The 27,997-nt window shown below is 33.2% G+C and overlaps 1 protein-coding gene across 2 annotated transcripts in view; it reads left to right on the plus strand.

Moving 5' to 3' along the window:
- The window catches only part of PTPRQ (protein tyrosine phosphatase receptor type Q), a 198,413-nt gene that overhangs the window by 44,967 nt on the left and 125,449 nt on the right, over positions 1-27,997 (plus strand). For both annotated transcript variants that reach the window (XM_090273667.1, XM_090273668.1), the window contains exons 16-22: positions 326-427; positions 7,830-7,950; positions 17,927-18,087; positions 18,805-18,950; positions 25,171-25,339; positions 26,990-27,280; positions 27,540-27,815. In XM_090273667.1, the coding sequence (XP_090129793.1) occupies positions 326-427; positions 7,830-7,950; positions 17,927-18,087; positions 18,805-18,950; positions 25,171-25,339; positions 26,990-27,280; positions 27,540-27,815 (1,266 nt within the window). The remainder of the gene's footprint in view (positions 1-325; positions 428-7,829; positions 7,951-17,926; positions 18,088-18,804; positions 18,951-25,170; positions 25,340-26,989; positions 27,281-27,539; positions 27,816-27,997) is intronic.

Genomic DNA, 27,997 nt, shown 5'->3' on the forward strand with positions numbered 1-27,997 from the left:
TTGACAGAGTATCCACAAAATATTAGTTTGTTATGTTATGAATGGTAAATGTGAGTAGTTTTATACAGACTATGACAATTCTGACTTTTTGGTTAAATGAGCTAGAAGTTTATTTCATGTCACGTGAAAGAATATTCTAGGTCAATCCTTCTCCACATTACTCTACATGATTTTGTCTTTATAATAGGAGTTACTATTTCAAAAATTTACATTTTCATTTAGCTTTTACTTTTGAAAGATTGTTGAGACATTTCATAGTTTGCCTCATCCATATTATTAAAGGATATTTTCTAAGTCTCAATTTGTTGATTTTATTTCTATTTAGGTCTAAAGAAATATACCCAATATATGATAGAGGTGTCTGCTAGTACACTCAAAGGTGAAGGAGTTCGGAGTGCACCCATAAGTGTACTGACAGAAGAAGATGGTAAGTGTAGTAGTGGATAGAGATATTTTGAATTCATCACATTTCCAAAAACATGTATATAAAGGTATAATGTAAAAAATATATATATCCCCTATCCTTTGGTATCAGTTGTGTGCCATGCCAGCATTACACAGATTTCATTTTCATGGTGTAAGGGAAGCCAGCATAGTCAGATTTATGTTCAATAAAATCAGATGTAAAGTACTTTTTTGCATTATTCTGGAGTCATCTGTGCTCTGTAAAAAATCACTAATATTCTTTCTCTTCAGGATTTTTAAAGCTAAAGTTTTGATTTGAATGATTTAAATGTCAACTAATTATGCTGTTTTTCAACTTTTGCATTCATAATATTAGATATTTACATAAGTTTTATAGTAGGTTCTGTTATGTCAACCTGTAACAATTTTTTTAATCATATTAGCATTAGTTTGCTAATGAGTTCAGGCTATTTCCAAGTTTTATTGCATAATTTACAAGATGGTATTCCTAAATGTTAATAGCCTTCTTATTGAATATTTAAAATACCCTTCCTAACCTGAATAAAATCAACTTTACTACCAAGATCACTTTACACCAATACCTCACCAAGTTAGAGGCATATATCATGCTTAGAAAATTACTTTTGAGAAATATACTTGGGTTTGGATTTGCATTTTATGTTTTATACATTGTGTATTTGGGGACTGTTAATTTTTTTCTGTACAGGGAAGCCCTATTACCATGGGGGATGGGCCTGTATATATCATAAATATATGTAGAGTATCATTTTTTCTCCTCTCTCTTTCAAGTTTTCCCATCTTCAAGCTAGGTTGTACCCTGAGGACATTCAGGTTCTAGTCATTTACCAGGACAAAATGTGCATTGTACAATTCTAGAAGGAAGACTTTTCTCTGCATTGACTTACGTTATTCAACATAATAAAGTCTTTGGAACCTTATTCTCCCATTTCAGGTCTCTCACTGTTTAATATCCACCAAATCACTTAATGAAAGCATGTTGATAGGGTTCCCTGGGTTGCCCCAGTTTTGAAGACTTCTTAGGAATTAGTCTTCCTTAGTCATCATCTCTATTTACTATGTGTGTTTCTCCATCAAAACTTACCTGCCAAAATTTGTATTTTTTTAAATTAAAAAAATTTTCAATTATAGTTTATATATAATATTCTTTTGTATTAGTTTCAGGTGTACAGCATAGTGATTAGACAATCATATACTTTACAAAGTGTTCCCCTCAATATTTCCAGTACCCACTATTCCATACATAGTTATTACAATGTTATTGACTATATTTCTTATGATGTACTTTACAAACCTGTGGCTATTGTGTAACCTCCAATATGTACTTTTCAATGCCTTTGCCTTTTTTACCTAGTTCTCTTTCCCCCTTTCCTCTGGCAAATATTAGTCTGTTCTCTATATCAATGAGTCTATTTTGTTTGTTAATTTATATTGTTCTTAAGACTCCACATGTAAGTGAAATCATATGGATTTGTCTTTCTCTGACTGACTCATTTCACTTAGCATAATGCCCCTTAGGTCTATCCATACTGTTGCAAATGTTAAGAGTTTATTGTTGTTTTGTGGCTGAGTAATATTCTCTTGTATATATGTACTGCATCTTGTTATGTACTCATCTATTGATGGGCACTTGGGTTGCTCCCATAGCTCGACTATTGTAAATGATGCTGCTATAAACATAGGGACACATATATTCTTTGAATTAGTGTTTTGGGTTTCTTCGGATATATACCCAGAAGTGGAATCACTGGGTAATAAGGCAGTTCCATTTTTAATTGTTTGAGGAACCTTCATACTGTTTTTCATAGTGGCTATACCAGTCTGCATTCCCACCAACTGTACACAAGGGTTTATTTTCCTTTCCATCTTTACCAACACTTGTTTGTTGATTTATTGATAATAAATATTCTGATCACAACAACCCAAAATATATGGAACACAGAGAAAGTAGTCCTAACAGAGGAATTCATAGTATTACAGGCCTACCTCAAGAAACTAGAAACATCTCAAATAAGCAACCCAAACTTATACCTAAAGGAACTAGGGAAAAAAAGAACAAGCAAAGGCCTAAGTGAGTAGAAGAAAGGGAATAATAAATACCAGGGAAATAAATGAAATCGAGTCTAAAAAACAAAAGATCAATGAAACCAAGAGCTGTTTGTTGAAAAGATAAATAAGATTGTTAATCCATTAACCAAACTCCTCAAGAAAAAAAGAGAGGCCCCAAATAAATAAAATCAGAAATAAAAATCAGAAACTGACATCACAGAAAGAAAAATAATTATAATAAAGTATTATAAATAACTATACACCCACAAATGGGACAATATAGAAGAAATAGATAAGTTTCTAGAAACATACAAACTTCTAAAACTGAATCAAGAAGAAACAGAAAATCTGAACTGTTTACCACTAGTGAAATCGGAGCAGTAATAAAAAGATCCTCAGCAAACAAAAGTCGAACCCACAAGTAATATCATACTCAATGGGGAAAAACTAAAAGTATATTCATTAAGATCAGAAATGAGACAGGGATTTTTACTTTTACCTTTTATTCACATAGTACTGGAGGTCCTAGGTACAGCAATCAGACGAGAAGAAATAAACGGCATCCAAATTGTCATTATTTTCCTACTTCTTTATTTCTAATCTAATTAAATTTTTCTGAGTATTTGAGATCTTATATGAAGGAATCTAGGCCAGTAATAAAAATATATTTCCAACAGGCAGAGCTTTTTACCTCTCAAGTCAGTAGTTTCAAATTATACTACACATCTGAATACCTGGGCTACTAAAAACACAGAGTAAAGACTTCTAGCCAAGATGGAGGCATAGTCAGACATGCTGCATCTCCCTCCACAACTAAGAAGGAATACAACTACCTCAAAACTAGAAACAACCAGAGGTTCCAGAAAATCAAAGTACATGGAAGTCCAGCAAACAAGGATATAAAGAAGAAATACGCATCCAGACAGGTAGAAGGGGCGGAACCCAGGTGGAGAGGACACGGTGTGGTGCTGGCAGCAGTGGCAACATCAGCAGGCTGGCAGAAAGCACAGTTACACGTTTTAAAAAGTCAGGAGGGACACCTGGGGAGCATTCCCAGCTCCTCACCAGACCGCACAGCTCACTATCCCAGCACGGGGTAAAATCAAGCCTCATTGCTTTTGACTGTGTAGACCAGTGGGGGTTGAGACAGAGGCAGAAACTGCCGGTCTCAGCAGATTCTGCATGTTTAAAGGGCCCCCACGGACCTAGAATATCCGCAGACCCACCCACTCTGAGAACAACGACCAGGGCAGCAGCTAAAGGGGCGCCAGTCTGGTACAGAAGTGGGAGAGGTGCCTGGAAAAGGGGCAAGTGCTGGGCAAGTGGCATTGTTCCTTCTCAGACCCCTCCCCCACATACAGTGCCACAATGTGGTGAAACAGGTTGCCTGTTACTGACAAATCCCTAAGGCTCCGCCCCTTACAACGTAGTAGAGGCGACAGCTCTCCTGGGACATGGAAGCAAACACACACAGGAGACTTCTGGCCAAGATTGAGGCCTAGACTGACACGCCTCGTCTCCCTCCACAACTAAGAAGGAATACAACTACCACAAAACCAAAAATAACCAGAAGTACCAGAAAATAAATGAAAGTCCAACAATGAAGTTATAAAGAAGTGGTGCTCATCTGGACAGGTAGAAGGGGTGAAGCTGGGGAGGAGAGGTCAAGCTGTGCTGTCTGCGGTGGCAGCAGTGATGGTGGCAGGACAGTGGTAAGCATAGACACCCGTAGTTAAGTGGAGGCAGGAAGCTCATAGGGAGCACCCCTGGCTGCAGACCAGACCTGTCAGCTTGCAATTCCAAAGCCAGGGAAGGCAGACCCCCATTGCCTTGAACTGTGAGGCCCGGTGGGGGTTGGGATGGAGGAGGAGGCTCCTGGTCTCTCAATGGAGATTGAATAGCAGGAATCCATCTTGGACCCCCACCCCCACAGAAAATGCCTGGTTGTTACGAGTGTAGAAGGCTCCCCCTCTATAGTGTAAGAGGTGTAACAGCCCTGCCCAGGAAGCAAAGGTAAACACAAAATTGTTTAGGATGGCACAGATCATGATAGAGAGCTCAGTGACGCAGCTGGCCAGACAGCAAATTTCTAATCTAAGGAAACAGCAGATAGGAAATCTTTCTGAGGTATAGTTCAGAGCTTTGCTTATAAAAGCGCTTACAGACCTAACAGCAGATCTTAAACAAGACAAGGAAGGAATGAAGGCTAATCCTACTGAAATGAACAAAAACACATATGAAACTAGTGGTGAGGGCAAGAAAACCAGGAATCAAATCAACAAATCAGAACATAGGGAAGGAACAAGCAGTCAACCAGTGCAGAAAGAGGAAATGAGAAGTGAAGAAAATGAGGAGAGGCTCAGAAACTTATCGGACAGCTATAAGAAAGCCAACATTCAAATCATAAGGCTGCCAGAAGGTGAAGAAGAAGAACTAGAAATGGAAAAATTATGTGAAGAAATAATGAAGCAGAACTTCCCTAACTTGGGGAAGGAAATAGACTTACAGGTCCAGGAAGCACAAAGAGTTCCAAAACAACTGGACCAAGGGAGAACCACACCAAGACACATTATAATCAAAAGGTCAAAAATTAAGGATAAAGAGAGAATCTTAAAAGCTGCAAGATAGAAGAAGAGAATTACATACAAAGGGGTCCCAATAAGACTGTCAGCTGATTTATCAAAAGAAACTCCACAGGCAAGAAATATTCAAAGTAATGGAAAGCAAAAACCTACAACCACGATTACTCTATCCAGTGAAACTGTCTTTCAGAATAGAAGGGCAAAGAAAGTGCCTCCAGGACAAAGTAAAACTGAAGGAGTTCATCAGATCCAAACCACTGTTATATGAGATGTTAAAGGGACTTATTTTGGAGAAAGGATCAAAACTATGGACATTAAAATGAAAACTGTATCACAACAACCAACAACAGAAGCTAGGGAACCAAAACAAAAGCAAACTAAGTAGACAATGAGAGTGTGAAAAGAATTATAGGTATGGGGAACATTATGGGGGGAGGTCAGCGGGGAGGGGAAAGGGGGGGAAGGGAGGGAGATGGTACAGGAATTAGGAAGCATAGTAGGAGGGAGTGGAGTAGATAGGAAGATGTTGAGAGGAACTATATGCACAACCAATGGGCATGGACTAAGGTGTGGCGGACAACTGGAGGGAGGGCAGTCACTGGGTGGAAGGGAACAAAGGGAAAAGAAATTGGGACAACTGTAACAGCATAATCAATAAAGCATATTAAAAACAAAAACAAAAAAACAACACAGAGTAAAAGTAAACTTTGATCCAAAGCCTTGGCCAAGTCACTGATGTAATTGCAAAGACCCCCTTATCAAAAAATTACAAGGAAGTTGAGAAAGGATAAAGTCCTGAGAAAGTTTGCTTTATTGGATATGAAGAGCTCCTTGCCCTCATGTAACTTTCATTTCAGTAGAAGAGATAGAAATTTAAAAACTATGTAAACAACTAGTTTTGATAATTCTAATTATTAATATAAATGTTCCCCCGTATTGTTCACCAGGACTAAAGGAAAACTGTAGCTATTCTAAAGCATCCAGGAAAGTGCAGCTGAGAAGGTTATTTCTAAGCTGTGACTTGAAGGAAGGTGGGTCAAGAGGGAGGGTGAGAGATGAAGATAATCCAAGGCAGAGAGAGTAAGAACCTTATGAAGGCCCTTCTTGTGTATTCTCATATGCGCTGTCATGATGAACTGAGTAGATTGCAAAGGGTATTGTATTTATTTTTCTAATTTTTTAAATTTTATTTTTTGGACTGCAATTTAGGATACAAATGCTGAAGTTATTAAAACAGTCTGCTATTGTAGATATACAATATTTTGTTTAGATAGACATATTAATTACATTTATTAAGCAGTACAAAATTTTACATAAAAAATACCTAAAAATATAGAAAGATTAAGTGTAAAACACCAAGCAATATCTAATATTTCACACAAGTATCTTAAAGCATAGTATAGAAAGAAGTGCTTAGTTACAATATATGTTCTAAATCAGCATTATTTTTGATTGGAATCTTTTTTTTTCCAATAATAAACAAAAGTTAAGTTTTGCAAAGATATTAGGGAAAATATTATGGGTTTTTGTTTTGACAGATGAGAGTTCTCAGTTAGATGTAATGCATGTCTTGGGAAACACATCTCCAAATGATATATGGATTCTTGTGATAATCAGTATTTGATAGTGTTTTTATTCTAGTGCCAGTGGGAACACCAAATGAAAATATAAATACAGCTGTCACCATTATTCCTTAGAAATCATCTCTTAAACCTTTCTCTGCTCAATAAAGTTTTTTTTTTATGGAAAAATTGTTGTTTCCAAAACAGTGAAAACACATACAAAGACATAAGTACACAAACAACTATGACTGAGATTATTCAGAAAATAAAAATTAAAATAATTCAGGTAGCGTTTTCTCCAAATTATTGGAAAAAATGTGTACCTGTATTAACATTGTTCAACTATGTCAAAAAATTCTCAGAATTCCTATTAGCCTCCTATTTGTTCATTTTCCGTGTAAAACTATAACAATGATCAAAGTTTTAGTAACTTATACCCTTTTATATGCAAAAAGTTGTGTATTAATATTCTAAGATATTACTACTCTGGTACAGTAGCTGAGAAATGCCATTCTAAATGTTTTATCTAAATGGAAATTTAAGCTTGGCTAACTAGTTTACAGCAATATTTTTTAGTACTTATTCAATATAGAATTGCTAAAGTATTTGAATCCTTACACTGTTATAGCAGAATTAGAAGTAGGCCCTAAACTGTGCTTTCCTATTGATGTTCTGCATTGGTGTTTTCTTTGTTAACCATTTGATTTTGAAGACTAAGTGAATGTAGTTTTTACTTGTGGGATCAGTTATTTTAACTGCTCTCCCAATGTTGTGCTTATCACATTCCCACTTCTTATATGTGTGATTTATTTCCATCTATATTTTTGAGGGAGCTTTTTTACTGTACATTATATTTATTCACCACACAGTTTTACTTTTATTAGAGAATGATAATTTACCAAGATGTACTTAAGCAGTAGGTGAATCACTATGACATACCCCTTGTTCTTTTTTCTCATGAAATGTGTTTTTCCATTGAATCACAGAAACAGATGTTCTAACACCACCATGCAAAATCTTCTTTTATCATCTAATTTTGAAAGTAAACATCAGTCTCCCATGCCCATGGAGAAGGGCACTGTACCTGATTCATTTACCAGAAAGCTTATAATAAAAATTTTATGCATCTTCATTTTAACCTTTTTTATATGTTTAATAAAATGCATTGTCCTGTGCTCTAAATTATTTTCAGCTCCCGATTCTCCCCCCCATGACTTCTCTGTAAAACAGTTGTCTGGTGTCACGGTGAAGTTGTCATGGCAACCACCGCTGGAGCCAAATGGAATTATCCTCTATTACACAGTTTATGTCTGGTAAGAATTCTTTTTTCTTTTTTGGAAATAGTTCTGAGAACAAGTATTAAGCTGTAACATAATAGGAATGTAGTCTTTTAAATTGCAGAATTTGATACTACATTAGGAACCTGATTATTAATAACCTAGTTAATATGCTCTTATTAAAAAGCAAGTTTTCCCATATTATGTAGATATCCAAGCATTGTCAAATAATATATTTTTGTAATTAAAACAAAAACAATTATGTATTATGCATAATTATATTAAATTTCTTCTCTTTAAAGTTATTGACTGATCAACAAGTGAATACTTAACTCTTGAATTTATACAAATATTCTCTATATTACTTTTTTTGAGTTTCCTTGAACATAATCATTTTAACTAAAATTTAACTAAAAGATGTTTCTTGAGAAATCTGTTAAGATCAGTTTATCACTGAAATGTAAGCAATGGATTTATTTTTTTCTAATCACCTTTGCCTGATTATATATTTAGGCATCATTTGTGAAAAAGATGAAATCCTATAGTCCATCTCATGTCAATTAAATAACATGGCTATACTGCTTCATGAAAACTCAATAGATAAAAATCCTAATTTTCATCTAATGTTAATACTCTTAGAAGGATTCATCAGTTATGTATTATAGTTACTAGTACATTTTAAATATCTCAACTCAGAAAATACATTTTATACAATATTTTATAGAACATAGGCATTTCTTATTTTTGATTCTTGACTTGAAAGCCACCATTGAGAAGTTACAAGAGTTTTTAAAAATCTACTCTTCTTTCTCCTAAATTAAATTCTTTCTTTTTCTAATCTCTCTTTAAACTCTTTGCTAACTGCTATGTAGGACTACACCTCCAATGTTCTTCATTGCCTGATTCCTAGTCATTTTGCCTAGTCATGGCGAAATTGAGAGTGACATGAGAGATGTTGGTAGGAAGAGAAACAGTGGGAAGAAGATAATCATTTCCCTCTGTTACCATATTTATTCATTCATTTTTTTATCCCTTCATTTAACAATATTGAAGGAGTACCTATATACCTAAACAAAACATACATACAATGATTCTTGCCTTTAAGGAGCTTACATTCTAAAAGAATAACTGGATTATAGACTCATAAACAGAAACTAGATGGCTCATAATTAACATAGTGTTTTTGAATGGATGAATGAATTAAGAATATATTTTAAGAATTAGAAATTGATATTGACTTTTTATCTTCGAATTTCTGCCGTAAGAGTAGTGATGCTCTTGCAGACAAGGGATGCCTCAGTTTGAATAGGGTAAGATCACACAAGAAAGAACTAAAATGGAAAAACATGTTAATATCTTCAAGACTATTATCTATAACAGACTGAAATATATTAATGATAATGAAGAATATAGAGGAATTAAAAATTTTCTAGCTTCTTCTTACTAATATTTATTGTAAGCTTTAGTTCATGTACTTAAAGGAATAGTCATAATTGTGGGTGCTTTCGCAATCACTAATGCTTTTTGAAGATTTTTTCCATATGTTTTATTGGGAAGAATTGGAGTCAGGTATCCTAACATAGTGCACATGGGTCTTGAGTCAGAGAGATGTGGGTTTGAATCCTGACTATGATAATTATCTGTATAGTTTTCTTAAAATACTTTATAAATGGTGGCTATCATTGTTCACAGGGTTCATATTCCAGGGGTCCAGACTTCTCTCATAGTTCTGCTTCCATTGTTTCAATTCCAGTAATTACCATTTAAAAAAAAATCTTGAATATTTAGTCTTTTCAGTACGCATGCAAAATGCAGGCTTCTTATTACATTTGTTGTACTTGATGACTTCTCTCTTTGTCATAAATATTCTTTACAAAATATCCCATGAGGGATAATGTGTAATCATTTTAAAGCCACTATTATATGAGTCATATACGGTTTGTGACTGGTATGCTCAGAAATCTGCTTTAACCCATTACATTTTAAATTAATTTTTTCTTCTAAAGTTTGACTTGTGAAATAACCTTTATCATTTAGCAAGATGGTAGAGAAGCATTTTTCCTCAGTTATATTGGTAAATTGTGCGTTTAAGTTTTCAAATAATACATAATTCTTACATTCTTAGAACAACTACTATTAAATAAATCAATTTCTATTAAAGCACTGTAATTTTATTTTTCTAATACACTATTGATTAAGTAGACTGATATAAAGCTTATTTATTTTCTTTATGGTTGAATTCAACTTTGATTGTTTAGCATTTTTACCTCTAAATTGTTAGTAAAATGTAAGTTTCTCCTTATTTAATAAAACTTTGAATGAATGCTCTATAAGGTTTTGCTAAAATACTGGAATGAAAGTGATGCTGAAAATTCTAGATTCTGTATAGATTTTGGCTTTGAAATGTTTTGCAGTTTTCTTAGCAGTAATTATGAGAGCAATTCTGAATCAGTCAGTCTCATAGATATTTACTGAACTCTGTGGGGAGCTATAAAATATATAGAACCTAAAGTGATTGTAGACTAATCGGAGATAAAATATGCCCATGTAAAATAATTTAAAGATACTCGCTTTCCAATATGTTAGGCAGTCAAAACAATTCTAATGCAACTATTTAAATAATGTCACCAGTCAAATAATTTCACCTATAACATAAAAGTTTATGTTTGAAAATGGCCTTCCATATGCTAAAAAGTTTGATTAGTTTTCTTTTTTCCAGTTTTCTAAAAGATTTTCACCCTTTTAAAACTACCTGATGGTTTGAGCATATAATATAATCAATAATCAGAATGGGAAGAGAGCCATTTCATATTTCACGAATTTACTCCCATTTTGGACTGAAGGTGGTAAAGATAGATTCACACATCAGTAGAGCATCTCAGTGGAAACAGTATATGAAGGCTCAGAGGTAACATGAATAAACTGTATCAAGAAGTTGACAAGTAGTATTGTAGAAAAGGGATATTGGGGCTAAATTGGGATGATGAGCAATACACCAACAGAGTGGTTGAGTATAAGGGTACTCTTGATCTTTTAACTTGAGTCTTCTAGTGAGGTATTAAAAGTGTCTTTGCTCTTTCTTGCTAGTAATTTTTTTCAAGGATGCACAAATTTTATTGTTTTATACTTCTAATTCTAATTTGTAGGCCCTTGTAAAAACACATATTCTTGAGCAAAAAGATGCATATACATGAATGTTCATTACAATATTTGTCACAGCCATAACACTATCTAAAGTAGCAACCACAGTAGGTTAATAAAAAATGAAGAATAGCCATTGAATGGGCTACTATAAAGCAGTTAAAATGGATAAATCTGAACTACAGGTATCAAACTTGATAAATGCCAAGACATAGTGATAAACAAAAAAGACAAATTGCAGAATATGTGAGCATAACACACATAAATTTTAAATATATACATAATTATGCTATACCTTAACTGTAAATTTTTTTATTAAAAATATTTTAATTTTTACTAGTCATTTTTAATGAATGACTTGAGTGAAGCTAAAGTGTCGAGGTCACAAACAGTCTGCATGTCGACCACCTAATGTTTGCTGGACGTGCACACTGTTAATAAATTCTGAATAGAATTCCAGCAGCATTTAAAAATGAGTAGTGCCCTGGCCAGGTAGCTCAGTTGGTTAGAGCATTATCCTGATACGCCAAAGTTTTGGGTTTGATCCCCAGTCAGGGCACCTACCAGAATCAACTAATAAATGCATAAATAAGTGGAACAATAAATTGTTTATCTCCCTCTTTCTAGAAAAAATAATCAATAAAAATATTTAAAAATTAGTAGACACTTGGTAAAACCTTGGGTTCCTTTTTCTCACAGAAATCAAAATATGGTTTCCATATTCTCTATGATAAAATCACCTGGAGTTGAATGGAGGCTGCCTTTAGATGGATTTGTCTTGTGGTTTACCACAGTTTCTACCACAACTTGTTTTAAGTCCAATATTTTTAGTCATTTATTTTGCCTGTCCGGAACTCAAATGTTTAAAGCCTAAATTTAGGGGATTTCTTCCCTTTATTTGTGAAATGCACAAAGCAGGGAGAGATTGTGATTTCCTTGCATTACAAGTTGGGGAACAAAATATTTTGGAGAGCCAAAGAAAAGGACTCAAGATAGATAATAGAGTAGTTACCATTTTGGGACAGATGTATTTGATTTCTCACATATGTTTTCTTATTTATTTTTCACAACAGTACCATAAAGAGAAGAATATTATCCTCATTTTATAGTTTTGGAAATCAAGTCTTGATGACAGTAAATAGTAACTTGAGTTTGCAGAGCTAGAAGATGACAGCATCAGTATTCAAACTTGGATCTGTCTTACTCCCAGCTAAACTTTCCTCACATCACTAGGAATGGGTTTATAATTTGTCTTTGTTATAAAAACTCAGCAGTATACTTATAGAATTTGGGAAATCTTAGTTTGATAAAAGCATTTACTTACAGTAAAGACTTAAGAGTAAAAATAAGTTTATTGCATCAACTCATATGGAATATTTCTACCAAAAATATCACTTGCTTAATATCTATCTGCATTAGTTAATGGACTGTATTCATTATGAGAGAAAATTACTCTGTTTCATGTTTAAACCAATTAGATCACTGCCCCCCGCTGTTTAAATAGCATATGGCTATTTTCAGGAAGAGTGATGAAGATGGTGGAAACAGGATTAATGCATATGAGAAATGGTTAAAACAATAGGGGTAGTTGTTAGTCGAGATTCTTTTAGTTTCCAGTGACTGGGTCCAACCTAAACTGACTTAAGCAAAAATGGGAATTTATTGACACCTGTAGCTGAAAAGTCCAGAAGTATACTAACTGAATATAAGAGCTCAAATAATTAGATGTGCTTAACAGCAAGACACTTGGCAAGGACAACAGCAAGATGGACATGTGTATTGAATATAATGGCATAAAACAAAATGGGAACGAGGAGAAGCTGAAAAGGTGGGTGGGCCAGTCACTCCACAGATGAGAGAGAGAGAGAGAAAAAGAGAGAGAGAGAGAGAGAGAGAGAGAGAGAGAGAGAGAGAGAGAGAGAGAGAGAGAGAGAATTAATTAATTGTTGTATTGCATGGAATTTAAAAATTTACTTTAACCATACACCCAAAGTTCAGACTTTTGGAGAAAACATTGCAAGAAGTTTTTGTTACTCTTGAAATAAAAATCCAAATTCATTCTTTTGGCCTCAGGGATTTTGTCCACTGTCAGGGTACAAACTGTTTCTGTTCCAACTCCAGCACAATCCCTCCTTCTGTCTTCTGGGCCTTAAATACTTCTGGACTCTTCAAAACCCCAGTTTATAAGTGCATTCTTCTTCCAGCCTCATTCTTAGTAGTGAGTTCTTCCTCTAATCTTATAAATGTGTCTTTTGCTACTAAAGGCAAACATAAGAAGCAAAATTATACCAAGTCAATCAGCTAAGCAAATGATGACAGTAAGGGCAATAGCAACAATTGAATACCCTATCTTGACTCAGGCTATCTTTGAGACTCTAGAAAAGCTTTAGGATCATAGAATCTGCAACTATTTATGTCTTGCTAGTTTGAAGCTGTTTAATACATAAGTACTGAACTACTGATACTACCCAACTATTCAGAGAAATATTTTAAAATGTAAGATAGATATGAGGGAGAGAATGATTTGGTAAAAATCAAGTAAATGGATGTTGAAACTTTTTATTTTAAGGGAGTGGAATTTAGTGAGTGAAAGATGTGTCTAGAATATTTAGATAACAGCAATTAAAGTTTTAAAGAAATGAACAGCAGTGGATGTATCATCAGGTTGGATTGCCCACAGAGAACAAAATATAAAATGATGTAGCTTAGAAAGAAGATCTTGACATTTCAAAGGGTCTCAAATCTTGTGCAGAAAACCATTCATGTTCACACTTAGGGAAATTTTAAGTCTTCCCATGGGGTTTTGGTATTCATGATTCCTTCATTCCTTCATAGTTGCTGCCTGCCATAGTTTTGAAGTGATAAAAGTTGAGCAAAGGACTTGGTAAAGCAAAGCAGAGAAACTGCCCTTATGCTTTAGAATTTCCTTTATGCCATAAAAAATTATATTTTATATTTTTTCCAAATAATTTCAGTCATTTGAATACTTTTGATCTCTCAAATTTCAAACAGCTTTACAAATGTTGTAATAAGTTCCTAGAATTAAATCATTAAAATAACTGCACTCGAGACTTTCCTCAAGTTGTTTCTCAGTTTGAAAATTTGCACTAATCAGGAGGTTTAGCTGATTTTGAAAGTTATCTATTTTGGAAGTTAAATATTGTGTGACATTTGTATCCCTTCCATTTCTACACAGTTTGTGACTTCGGATATGTGAGTTAGACTTGTTTTGTCAGGTAGGCCTCTTGTTCCCCTCTTCCCACCTCACTCAATCCTCTATTCTACTCTCGATTCTTATAAACTAGCTCTCTACTAAATGATTTCTTCCATCTTTAGGGCCTGTTGCTTTATTTTTTTTTCCACTCATTGGTCACAACTACTTTTTTTGTGTGTGAGGAAAACTTTTAGGTGCTGGGGGCTGAAAAGGGAATTGATTGTTCTCATTTTTAAGGAGACCACATGGTCATTAATGAATTGTTTTATATTTATTTATTGCTTTATCTTTCTATTTGGAGGATAGAGACTCAATCTTACTCATATCTATGTCTAACATAGTTCCTGACATAAAGTAGATACCCAGTAAATTTTGCTGAATTTTGCTGAATACTGATTACATACCTTTCATCTCTAATTTCAGAGGAGGTGGAGCACTCTATATAAGAACAAATCCTCCCTAACTCCAACATATATTGTCCTCCATTTAAAAGACTAAAATAAAATAGAGAAAAGAAAATGTATGAATAAATTATTTAAAAATGGATCACAAATGACCAATAAGCATATGAGAAGACATTATATCTCACTCATGGTCAGAAATGTGCATATTACATAAATTTCTTTTTGTCAATTAAACTTGCAGAAATTAAAAAGATTAATATCCTGATGAGTAGTGAGAGTTTGGAAAATGTGTACTTCCACGCATTATTGTTGTGGTTCTAAATTAAAGAAGTTATAATTTGGAACAAATTATTTTGGAAAAGTAATCATTCAAAGAAAAAATTCAAACCATTAAATCAGTAATCACACTGCTGGGAATTAGGTTACAGAAATAAAATTACCATTATGGAAAGGTATTTGAGGAAGAATGATTACTGCATCATTTCTAGTAATTACTAAAGAAAAAAAGAGAGAACCTAAATGTTAATTTAAAGAATGGCCAAATACCTATGATACATTCAAATTAGGCAACTACAAAAGTAATTATATAGATGATTATTATTCATATAAGAGAAAAATAATCAAGATATAGAACATATACTCTTATAATGGAAATAAAACCCTACAATGGAATAAGTAATAATTCTATTATAATATTTTTAAACTAATAAGAACGCAGATTTTTAAGCTAAACCAGCTAACATTAATGTAACAACTGATTATAGCAGTGTCAAAGCTGGGTTTCACTCCATGGGAGGGAGTGACCCTTCTGAACCTCAGCATTGCTCACTGAGATGGGTCTTCAGAGAGCAGAGAGAGATCAGGCCTTAACCCAGAGGTGAATGTGTGTTTCCTCCAATCTGGCAACAGCATAAGAGCAAGGAGGACAGAGTCAGATCCTCACGGACAACATCATGTCTCTCCTTTCTACTTTCCTTGGTTCTCATTTTTATGGCAAACTGGCTCTTTTATAAAAGATACATGTCTAACTTGTAGCAGAAGTTGAAATTTTAATTGGAACTCATTTATGTTCAGGTATTTTTCTACCTTAGTCATTAAAATATTGGCCACAATCCTAAAGTTCCAAAAGAAAAACAAATAAACCCCACACAGAAAAGACATATTAGTATCTGAAAAATTCTGATAACACTTTTTTTCCTCTGGAAGTAAGTCAGGATAGTTGTAGACATTATGTTTATGTACGGTAATTGAGGTGAATGAATGAGTTTGTTATTTAGATAATTTATAATACTATTTTATTTTTACTGAAATATTTAGATATGTGAGACAAAATTTATTTTTGATTTGAATTTTTTAGGTAGTTGCCTTGCTGCTGCACTGTCCATGGAATATAGTCAGAGTTTATCTTATCGTAGATAGATATTTATCTGAAGTATTTTGCTGTAATAAATCAAGGCAAGAAGATGATGCAAGACAGAAGATAGCATTGAAAAATATGCTGGATAAGAATTAAAAAAAAATAGATATGCAATTAATTAGTTTACTTTAACTAATTTCATAGTTTTAGAGATCTGAATTGGATTAGCAGTATTATAGTGTTCTGGTGACAGGATTTGGAATTGGGTAAGGATTCTAATAGTAACAGTTTTCAGTTTGAAGGGACCCTCTCTGTGTCAGTGCAGTCAAAGAAAGCTCTTCCTATTGCTGCTAAAAAAGGATATCTGATCAAACTGTTTCAAACTGCAGAATAATTTCGCTTATCCTGCCTGTCTCTAATAGCATACTCTGAATCTGTATTCTTCTCACTGTGGTAAGCTTTTCAACTATTTTTCAGATAACCATACTTATATTTGAAGTGAATTGATGCTTTTGTAATGGTAAAACCATGGCTGAATTGTTTCTTTATGGATACCCTTAATTCACCTAAAATCTATTATTCTTTTTACTTAGTCGAGAATTCAAATATTTCACTCTGGCTGGGTTGCTCAGTTGGTTGCAACATCATCTGTGCACCAAATGGTTGCAGGTTCAATCCCCAGCAGGGCACATACCTCCATTGTGAGTTTGATTCCCAGTTGAGGTGCAAATGGAAGGCAACCAATCAATGTTTCTCTCTCACATCAATGTCTTTCTCTTTCTTTCTCTCTCTCTCCCCTCCCTCTTGCTGTAAAATCAATAAGCATATCTTCAGTTGATGATTAAAGGAAAAACAATTAAAATATTTTAATGGTAAAGAAAGGGTATTTTGTCTTCAGAGGGAATATCAACTTTTGTCTCAGGTACTTTGTGTTTCTAAAGAAGAAAGAATGACATTACAAGAGATATGTTTTTTTTTTTCTTATGACATTCATCATATTTACTTACCTAATTTTTTAAATAATTAATTTTATTGCTCTTAAAATTTAATTTTCTTTAAATATTTGGTGCTCTGCCCCTCTATATACATGTTCATTTTTTAATTAGGGTCTAATCTATAGTTTATTCAAAACTATGGAGCTTAATATAACTGAAATAAAATAATTGTAGTTTTCTTTATTACTTAGCAATATTTTGTTCTTTAGGTTTTTCCCTCTTCTGCTGGGATTTTGCTATTTAGTTGAAGAGTATTGAGGCAATATCTATTTTCTTTTCTTGATTGACACTTCAAATACTCTTAAGATTTTAATTCAGTGAGAGATGTGAACTCTATTTTTTCCCTATGTTATACATACATTATTTTCAGTCTTGTTTCTAATTAAATAAATACGTGAAAACCCACAGGTTTACTATTTTCAATACTATTATTTAGATATTTGCTACTTATTTATTTATTTGAATTTGTTTGAAGTAGATGTTACTTTTGTACAATATATGAAAAATTAGTTTATTTGATAAATATGTAGTATAAATAATATTTTGCCAACACTTAAAAGAACAAATATTTGACCAACTAAAACATTTGTATGAAAAGAAATGCTGATCACTTTGAGTATACAGTATTCCTAGAGATTTATTAAAATCAGTCTAAGCAAATTTTAAGATGTACACACCTTATTAACACTTGGTTGAATTATACTTGAAAAAAAAAGAAATTTACTCATTGAGTTATTTTGAAATTCTCTTTTTAGCAATTCAAGTGGTATCTCTATATTATTAGTTTGGATTAATAAATTCCTGTGTATATATGTTTATTTTCAATGTATTTCTGCTCAAAAATATATATGTAACATTTAATATAAAAGTGAGTTATACTAACTCTTTTTTTCTCTCTCAGGGATAGGTCATCATTAAAAACCATTAATGTAACTGAAACATCGTTAGTGTTATCAGATTTGGACCACAATGTTGAATATAGTACATATGTAACAGCTAGCACCAGATTTGGTGATGGCAAAAAAAGAAGCAATATTATTAACTTTCGAACACCTGAGGGAGGTGAGTTTTTATCCATGTAGGCCAAGTAAAAGAATATCCTATCCAGAAAAAATAAACATTAAACATAAAAAGGTATTATTAAGCCTAATATCTGTTATCGGTTGGATGAAAAATTGCTCTTTGGTCACTTTTTGTGTGATGTTGGTCAAGTTAGTTGATCTGTCTGTACCTTAATTTCTTATTTGTGTTATCAAAACAATGTAGTATCTATGTAACAAGTATCTACATTTAATCTCTGAGGATTAAGTGAGTTTATATTTGTAAATGCTCTCAGCACAGAACCAGACACTTAGTAAGCATTTTATGTGTTCGTTAAATGAAACAAAATAAAATGCAGGATATCACCTCTTTGCCTTTGTCCTCTATTATTAGATTTTAAAACTTTAAGTTAGAATTTCATATTATGTATTCCATATTGGAAACTCTTTATAATGTTGTTTTCAAATCCAGGGGAGTAGGCATATTTTTAGAGCTAGGAGAGTGTTTTATTAGTAAGAAATACATATTTTCTCTGCTTGTCTATTGCTATGATGTTAGAGGGATTGCCCAATGAGCCTTATGGATTTTATTTCTGATTTGTAATTAAATGTTATTTCAATTTAAGTATTTTTTTAAAAAACAATGATCACTTATCAAGGGCAGGTAAAATTTAGGACATTTCAGACATCATTTGAAGCCACAAGTTTAGTTTTTTGTTCCATTACTTTTTTTTTATAGTACCGAGCGATCCTCCCAAAGATGTTCATTATGCAAATATCAGTTCTTCATCAGTAATTCTCTTTTGGACACCACCTTCAAAACCTAATGGGGTTATACAATATTATTCTGTTTATTACAGAAATACTTCAGGTACTTTTGTGCAGGTAAGATCTGAGTTTTCCTCCTAGTTCTTTATTTACATCCTTTAGTTTTGTTGATGATGATATAGATTAAGCTTGGTAGAAAAAATCATTTATGTTACATTAATAATTATGTGTAAACATTTTGTAGAACTTCCATTGACATAGAAAAATGTGGTAGAGAAATGTGAGATACATTTCTATCTCTCTATTTATCTCTCTCTGTATGCATGCACACACACCCACATTTCTATACCAGCTTCAAAGCCATTACCAACAATGAAGCTACCACCTATTGAAAATTCTGTACATAAATATGGACCTCAATTTCACTCCTCCAAGAGGTGTTCTCTAAAGAGTTGATGATTTCATTTACCCTCAATTATTTCTCATAAATAAATTTGTTTTGTTTGTGTACAATATAAATACATTTAATGTTTGGATATGTCTGTGTGTTTTTTCTCATTTTTATAAAAACGTTTGTGATTGTTAGAAGGAGGCATTATCACTATTACTACTATTATTATTATAAGATATATTGAAAACTAGAAATGTGTCTAACTTGAGGCATGAAAGATCACACAGTTTGAAAATGGACACTCCCTGAGATATAAATGATAATAACTATAAAAATAGCTAAAATGCATTTCATTTAATGAAAAATCTTTATTTTTCAGCCTAATGTCTTTTTTTATCTAAACTAAATATTTTACAGAACATATATGTATATATGTGTATATGTATGTATATATATATATATATATATACACACACATATATATATATATAATCTGTCCAGAAAGTATCCAACCATGTACTATGCTAAATAGAGACATTTATTGAAGAAGATACAAGATACAAGAAACATTGCACATAGGACAATGACTCCTCAGTCCCCTTCAGAGTAGGCACCTTGGGACCTTGTACCCAATTGCCATCAGCTGCCCCATCATGTTTTCCTGAATCTCATCAACAGTCTCAAATTTCTTTACTTCAAAGGTGATTTTAGTTTTGGGAAAAGCCAGAAGTCACAGGGCACAAAACCTGGGCTGTAGGGGGACTGAGTCACCTGGGTGATTTGATGTTTTGCCAAAAAAACTGCACGAGACGTGATATATGAGCGGGTGCGTTGTCCTGATGAAGCTGCCAATCACCAGTTGCCCAGTAACCAAATGCAGCCTTCTGAATCATCTGAATGGTTTTTGTGGAATAATGTTCAAGCTTAAGACAAAATCTGTTGTAGATTTGTTGCTCTACTCAGTCATTTTGAATGCAACAGCCACACAGTACACACGCTCATTCAATGACATCTACTGCCCCCACTGACTAGTACAGTGAAGTCATCATTGTTATGCATGTGCATTCCAGTCCACTCTCCTTGGCTGCCAGGTTACATTGATGTCATGCAAACTGTTCTCATTATATTCACAATGGCTGGACTTTGCCTGGACAGGCTATATATATATCTATATAATAAAGTTGGAATTGTGACTGAATCAGGAATGGGGAAAGTTAGACTACAATATGGAAAACACTAATTTAGAAAAAATACTGCAATTTACTGATGTGTACATTACAGATAGAAACTATTGACTGCATATTGTTTATTACTTTGGTCATACTTATTTCTTTGTGTCTTTTTGAGCAGGGGAATAGAGATAAGTCTTAGTCATTCCAAGTTGCCTGATTCTCTGTGACTGACAACCCAGGTTGAGTTCCTTGAGTGAGTCCTTGTGAGCAGTAGTTTCTGGAACTAAAGTATGATTTTCTGCAACACATCTGTAGTGCAGTTTACACTAATGCAGCGGTCCCCAACCTTCTTGGCACTGAGGACCAGTTTCATGGAAGGCAATTTTAACATGGACTAGGGTGGAGGAGGAATGGCTTTGTAGCCTGCCACCTGATGCAGCTAAATTGTCACTTGCCACTCCCTGAGAGGGTTTTGATATGAGTCTGCAAGCAATTGATCTATTATGGTCTCTGTGCAGTCAAACCTCTCTGTTAATAATAATCTGTATTTGTAGCTGCTCCCCATCACTAGCATCACTGCCTCAGCTCCACCTCAGATCATCATACATTAGGTCCTCATAAGGAGCATGCAGTCCAGATCACTTGAATGCACAGGTCACAGCAGGGTTCACGCTCCTATGAGAATCAAATGCTGCAGCTGATTTGACAGGTGACAGAGCTCAGGCAGTAATGTGAGTGATAGGGAGTGGCAGTAAATACAAATGAAGCTTCACTCTATCAGTTGCTACTCTCCTCCTGCTGTGCACCCCAGTTCCTAACAGGCCATGGACTGGTACCGGTCAGTAGCTCAGGGGTTGCAGACCCCTGCGCTAATGAATAGGGTCAGAGCAGAACTTTGCAAGCTGTCTCAGGACTACCCCAGCAGTGAGGAGAAGAAAGTCCAGAGGTTGGTTTGGGTTTTACAGTTTGTAAAGACTGGAGGCCCTCTAAGAAAAAAGGATTTTTCCCCCCTACTCTGTACATCAAGCTATTTTTGTTGTACCTTTTTGTTCTGCTCTATTTGGGGAAGAGATATGGAGATTAGTATGCAGTTTATTATTATTATCTAACTATAGTGTTGTTTATACATTTGCCAATGTAATTATGTCATAGAGGTTATTGGAATCACAGATTTTTCATCTTTCATATGTTTAACAAATGTTTTGCAAAGTGGTGTCAGTAGTTCTGAATCTTAGCAAAGCTTCTGCTTCTGTGTTATTTACTTTATGGCTTATACACAATTCTATTGTGGTTCTTTTTGCCCAAATAATGTCTAAATAAGCAGTGTAAACATCTAACTCTGGTTTCAACATGATCTTATGAATCTATTTATTCAAACCTGGGTATATACTATGATCCCATTTGCAATTTATCTATCTTAGAAAATGTAATCTTTTATTAAATAATCTTAAGACTGCTTTTAAGTGTCACAGCTGCAAGAAGGCGCAGGCTAATGATGTTAAAGCATTTCTCATATTGCTTGAAGTTTGTCTGTACTTTAATTTATTCCTAAAGTTAATGTTAAATATAGCATAAAAATACTCACTACTTCATTTTCTATTTTGGATTGATAGAACAGACAAAATCTTCAAAATCAAAATTATGTAGAGGAATAAGTGTATAGCTTTTTTTCTTTCCCCCTTCTTTTCCTCTCCTTCCCACTGAAATTTGTACTGTAGAGCACCTCATGCATAGCACACCATATTCTGCTTCCTATTACTGGTATCTGGTACTTGTCTTAGGCTCCCTTGTGCCATAGCAAACAACTTGAAGAAAAGGGTTACATGACACTTATCTTTCTTTCTTTTTCTCCTTTTTTAAAGTATATTTTTTTGATTATGTTGTTACAGTAGTTTCAATTTTTTCCCCTTTGCTCCCCTTTGCCCAGTACTTTCCTTCCCTCCAGCAGTCCCACCCCCCTTAGGTCATGCCCATGGGTCATTCATATAAGTTTTTGGCTTCACCCTTTCCCATATTATTCTTAACTTCCCCCTGTCTATTTTGTACCAACCAATTATGCTTCTTAATCTCTGCACTATTTCCTCATTTCTTCCCCCTTCCCCCTCCCAGCTGATGATCCTTCAAATGATCCCCATACCTATCATTCTGTTCCTATTCTGGTTTGCTTAGTTGGATTTTGTTCTTATTTTTTTGATTCAGATGTTGATAGTTGTGAGTTTGTTGTCATTTTAATATTCATAATTTCAATCTTCTTTTTCTTAAGTAAGTCCCTTTGACATTTCATATAATAATTGCTTGGTGATAATGAGCTCCTTTAGCTTTACCTTGTCTGGGAAGCACTTTATCTGCCCTTCCATTCTGAATGATAGCTTTGCTGCATAGAGTAGTCTTGGTTGTAGGTCCTTGCTTTTCATCACACCGAATACTGCTTGCTAGTCCCTTCTTGCCTGAAAAGTTTCTTTTGAGAAATCAGCTGGTCGTCTTATGGGAACTCTTTTATAGGTAACTTTTTGCCTTTCTCTTGCTCCTTTAAGATTCTTCCTTTATCTTTAAACTTTGGTGTTTTAATTATGATGTGTCTTGGTGTGGTTCTTTTTGGGTCTAGCTTGCTTGGGTCTCTGTGCTTTCTGGACTCATATGTCTATTTCCTTCACCAAATTTGGAGAGTTTTCCTTCATTAATTTCTCACATAAGTTTTCAGTTTCTTGCTTTCTCTTCTCCTTCTGGCATCCCTATGGTTTGGATATTGGCATGTTTAAAGTTGTCCCAGAGGTTCCTAAGCCTCTCCTCATTTTTTTCAATTCTTGTTTCCTTACCTTTCTATCTCTTGAACTCCTCTGGTACTATATCACACATAGCTTTAATGTTCAATAAATATTTTAATTGAAAGAAATAAATTATTATAATAGACTAACATTATTTTCAGTACTTAGTGATAATTTTGGACCACTTGAGTTTCTAGTGATTGTTCCTTCTTATTCTGGAGAATTTAGTCTCTCTACTACTATTTGGCAATCCACCCTGTTCTTCCTTCAAGTTTTGCATGTTGTGTTTTGTATAGCTATCAACACTTAGACATTTTAGTTTTTACTCATTTATGTCATGTCTCCTCAGTGTGCCTGACAATCTTATTATAGTATAATGTGCAAACTAAATATTGGTTGATTAAATAAATTTGAAAAGTTTATACTAAATACTTTTTGACTGCATTTATATACATAAAAGAGTAAACCTTGATTAGATCATTTGAACCACAAGATGTTTTCTCTAAAAATAAATAGACCAATGAAATAATCTAGATAATTGATCTAAATCTAAATTTGTTACATGTTTGTGCATGTCTATGCATGTCTATGTATACTCAGCGTGAATGATTTCTGGCTGTTTCAAAATAATTTGTTAATTAATTGTCATCAAGGTCATAGGTAATCAGAGTAAATTCTAAAACAAAGAAAAATTAGAACTTATACTAAAAAGCTACATTAATATTAATATTTTATGTGATATTTTTTATGTTTTTTATTCTATGTGTAAAGTAGATATATTGGAAGACAGTAAATTTCACAGATTATATTTTGTGTGAGATTGTTATATCATTTTAACTTGTCTGTTCCTAAATAAATCACCACAAAATTGAAATAGATCTTTTATTACACTCATTTCCCCAACATATTGCCAAAAAAGTCCACAAAAACTTTCTGAATTTAATTTGTTGATACACTGTAGAACCATCCTAACTATAAACTTTAGTCAAATTGATTACTAATGTTATTAATTTAAATTAACTTACCAATTATTGGTTTTTTATCATGTGCCAGACATAGTCTTAATTGCTTTATATGCTCCATATCCTCTAATCCTCAAAAGCTTTCTGTGAAGTAGAAATGATTATTCCCATTTACAGTTGAGGAAGGAGAAATTCTGAGATCTGATGATTTTTCCAGAGTTACCCTGCCAGAATTTAATGCAGGTTTATAGAACTCTAAGGGCTTTGTGCTGATTTGAATGATTTAGATTTCTCAGTGTAGATAGACATTATTATAAAGTTACTCACGCTAATTGCCAAATGTTTTTTAAAAGGTCTGTTTTCCTTTATTTTAAAATTTATTTTATTTGACTATGTGTTTTGTGTTTAATATTTGCTCAGATAGAAAATTAATGCACTATTTTTCTAATAATTCAAAAGATGCCTTGGGACAAATATAACTAGGAATCAGGCCACAAAATTATAAAATTTCTCTTGCTCTCCATATGAGAGTGCATCTACTGTCTTCCCATTCTCCTCATGATTACAGTAAACAGGAGGACTCATTAACGATGAATAATTATATCCAGTTGAGTTTAGAAAGAGGTGAACACTTGCATAACTCCTTCATATTTAATAAGAAGAAAATTAAAATTTTACAATACTCTCAAACTTTTAACAAATATATAGTTAACATTTTGAAAAACACTTGAATGTTTTATAAGAAAACTAACAGTGCTAGCACAGTTGTAGCATTTTCACTTGGCCATTGGACCTCCATTACTAGGAATTTTTCCTCTTTGCTACTCTATAGGTTGATTTTATAATAGAAACTGCTACTATCTATTCCTCTTTTAGTACAAACATATTTCCAGTTTAATTATTGCAATAAAATATTCTATGCAGATTTTCCTCAAAGATTAACATACTAAAATAATGAGGCAACCAATTCATGAATAATTATTTTGAAATGTTCATGTATACTAAAACTATGTTGTGAACAATTAAAACACTATGTTTATTTTTCAGAATTTTACACTCCATGAAGTAACCAATGACTTTGACAATATGACCGTATCTGCAATAATAGATAAACTGGCAATATTCAGCTACTATACATTTTGGGTAACAGCAAGTACTTCAGTTGGAAATGGGAATAAAAGCAGTGACATAGTTCAAGTATACACAGATCAAGACAGTATGTAAATGAAAAGTATTTATTAAATTTTAATAGGATTAATTTAAAACTTTATTTCACAACCTTTTTCTATTTATACGTATTGGTAGTAAAATTGACATTTTATTTAGGCACATTTAACTAGTCATTATAGAAGTTTGAAAATGCATTTAACATAGTTATAAAACTATTACAATAATGACAGCCTTTTCTCTTCATAAAAATTGCTACCATTCATTCATGAAAATTGGGTTGCTGTTATTGCTTCAAAAGATGTCATGGCCATCCGGTTACAGGCATGAAAAATACTGCTGTACACATGGACAGGTTTTCTAATTGCTAATATGCTTATCCATTTGCTTTAGGAACTGAATTTTTTTCCCCTCTAGAAACTTATTTTGTTTCAGTCTTTGAATCCACATAGGACTCTAAACAGCATCTTTGTTCTTAATGTATTTGTGACTAATATACCCTGAATATCTTTTTTTTAACCCCAGAAGTTTCTTGTATGTGGCTTTTCCAGAATCTTGTTTGTGCTGGGTATTCAGAATACTATAACAACTAAAACTCTTAATTTTTTTAGGTTTCTGCTTTGAGAATACAATGATACATGGATCATTGCCTATTTCTTCTTATGGTTGTTACTTCTGTCCATTTTTAATATTATTTTGTATTAGTTTCAGGTGGACAGCATACTAGTTAGATAATCATATAATTTACAAAGATTTCCCCAAATATTTACAGTACCCATCTGACACCATACAGAGTTATTTCAATATTACTGACTATATTTCCTATTTTGTAGTTTACATCCCTGTGACAATTTCATAACTACCAATTTGTACTTCCTAATCCTTTCACCTTTTTCACCCATTCCTACAACCCCACCTTGCCCATTTAATTTTTTATAGATTAATCTTTTACTGAGAAATAGTATCGACTTATACTTTTTCTGAGAGTAAAATTTCATGTTTATTATCTGAAGATTGTCAATTGGCAGACACTATAAATATGAGTGAATGCTTTCCTTGTTGTTTGGAACAATCTTTTAAATAGTTCACAAGTTGACCGACAGAATAAGATATGATAAAATATATAGAAATATGTATTTACAGAGTCTTTAACTAAAGTGTTTGAACACAATATGCAAATAATATCATTTCATGCATTCTTTAAATGCATATTTCTCTCAAGATTTTTATTAACCTATAGCTTGTTATCTATTATTATAGCATTATGTATACTAAACACATTCTATGCACTGTTCTAGGTAAGAGGTCCTAGATGACTATAATATTTGAAAGACAGAAATGAAAAAATATTTTATGGATAATATACATTCCAATATTTAAATATATGATATATGTACACACATATGTATATTTACAGATCATAATCTCCATGTTGTAAAAAATAAAAGCCAAGAGAATACTATAGAAAATGATTCTTACACATATTAGATGTATGAGATGACATTGTATATTTTAAATGATTTTTAATATTTTAGAAGATATTTTTTATTAGGTGATGTTTACTGTATCTGCATTTAAATAATTGAAGAACTAATGATGTAATAGATGCCATTTCAACAATTATCTGTAGTTTGTGAATTTACTTAGATTTATTTAGGGTGACTGATAATTTTTATATTTTGCACATTACCTGTCATAGTACCTGAAGGGCCTGTTGGAAACCTGACTTATGAGTCCATTTCGTCAACTGCAATAAATGTAAGCTGGGGCCCACCTTCTCAGCCAAATGGTGTAGTCTTCTACTATGTTTCTCTGAGCTTACAGCAGACTCCTCGCCACGTAAGACAACCTCTAGTTACGTATGAGACGAGCATGTATTTTGAAAATCTGGAAAAATACACTGATTATATACTAAAAATCACTCCATCAACAGAAAAGGGATTCTCTGATACCTATACTGCCCAGCTACACATCAAAACTGAGGAGGATGGTAGGCTGGATCCTTTTATTGCCTCTTACGCAGATTGATGGTGTTTTTAATTTAATTTGCTTTCTGATAGAAAACATTATTCTTATAATTATGTAGATTATCTGTTCTCAAGTAACTAGATTTTCAATAAGCACAATAAGCTCTAAGTTTCTTAAAATTAAAATTATATGCTAATAAAATAAAACCCCATTATTATTAAAGCCTCTTTTTAATGCTAATTCACTTTTGTTTCATTTAATATTGTTTTTTTCTTTTATAGTCCCAGAAACTTCACCAATAATCAACACTTTTAAAAACCTTTCCTCTACCTCAGTTCTCTTATCATGGGATCCCCCAGTAAAACCAAATGGTGCAATAATAAGTTATGATTTAACTTTACAAGGACCAAATGAAAATTATTCTTTCAGTACTTCTGATAACTATATAATATTGGAAGAGCTTTCACCATTTACATTATATAGTATTTTTGCTGCTGCAAGAACTATAAAAGGACTTGGTCCTTCCAGTATTCTTTTCTTTTACACAGATGAGTCAGGTAAGCCAGAATTCATATTTCTTCAAATGATTCACTGTTGCAGCACGTGTTCTCTCTTTTGAAAGGAATCGCATGGAAAATACAAGGATATCTGACTATCTATTTGTAACATTAAGTTTAAAACTATCTACTTCACTTAACTTGTTTTTTCTTTTTTCTTTTTTTTTTAAATTTGAGCTTCA

The sequence above is a fragment of the Furipterus horrens genome, unplaced genomic scaffold (assembly GCF_987537825.1).
Source record: "Furipterus horrens unplaced genomic scaffold, mFurHor1.1.pri manual_scaffold_4, whole genome shotgun sequence".
NCBI lineage: Eukaryota > Metazoa > Chordata > Mammalia > Chiroptera > Furipteridae > Furipterus > Furipterus horrens.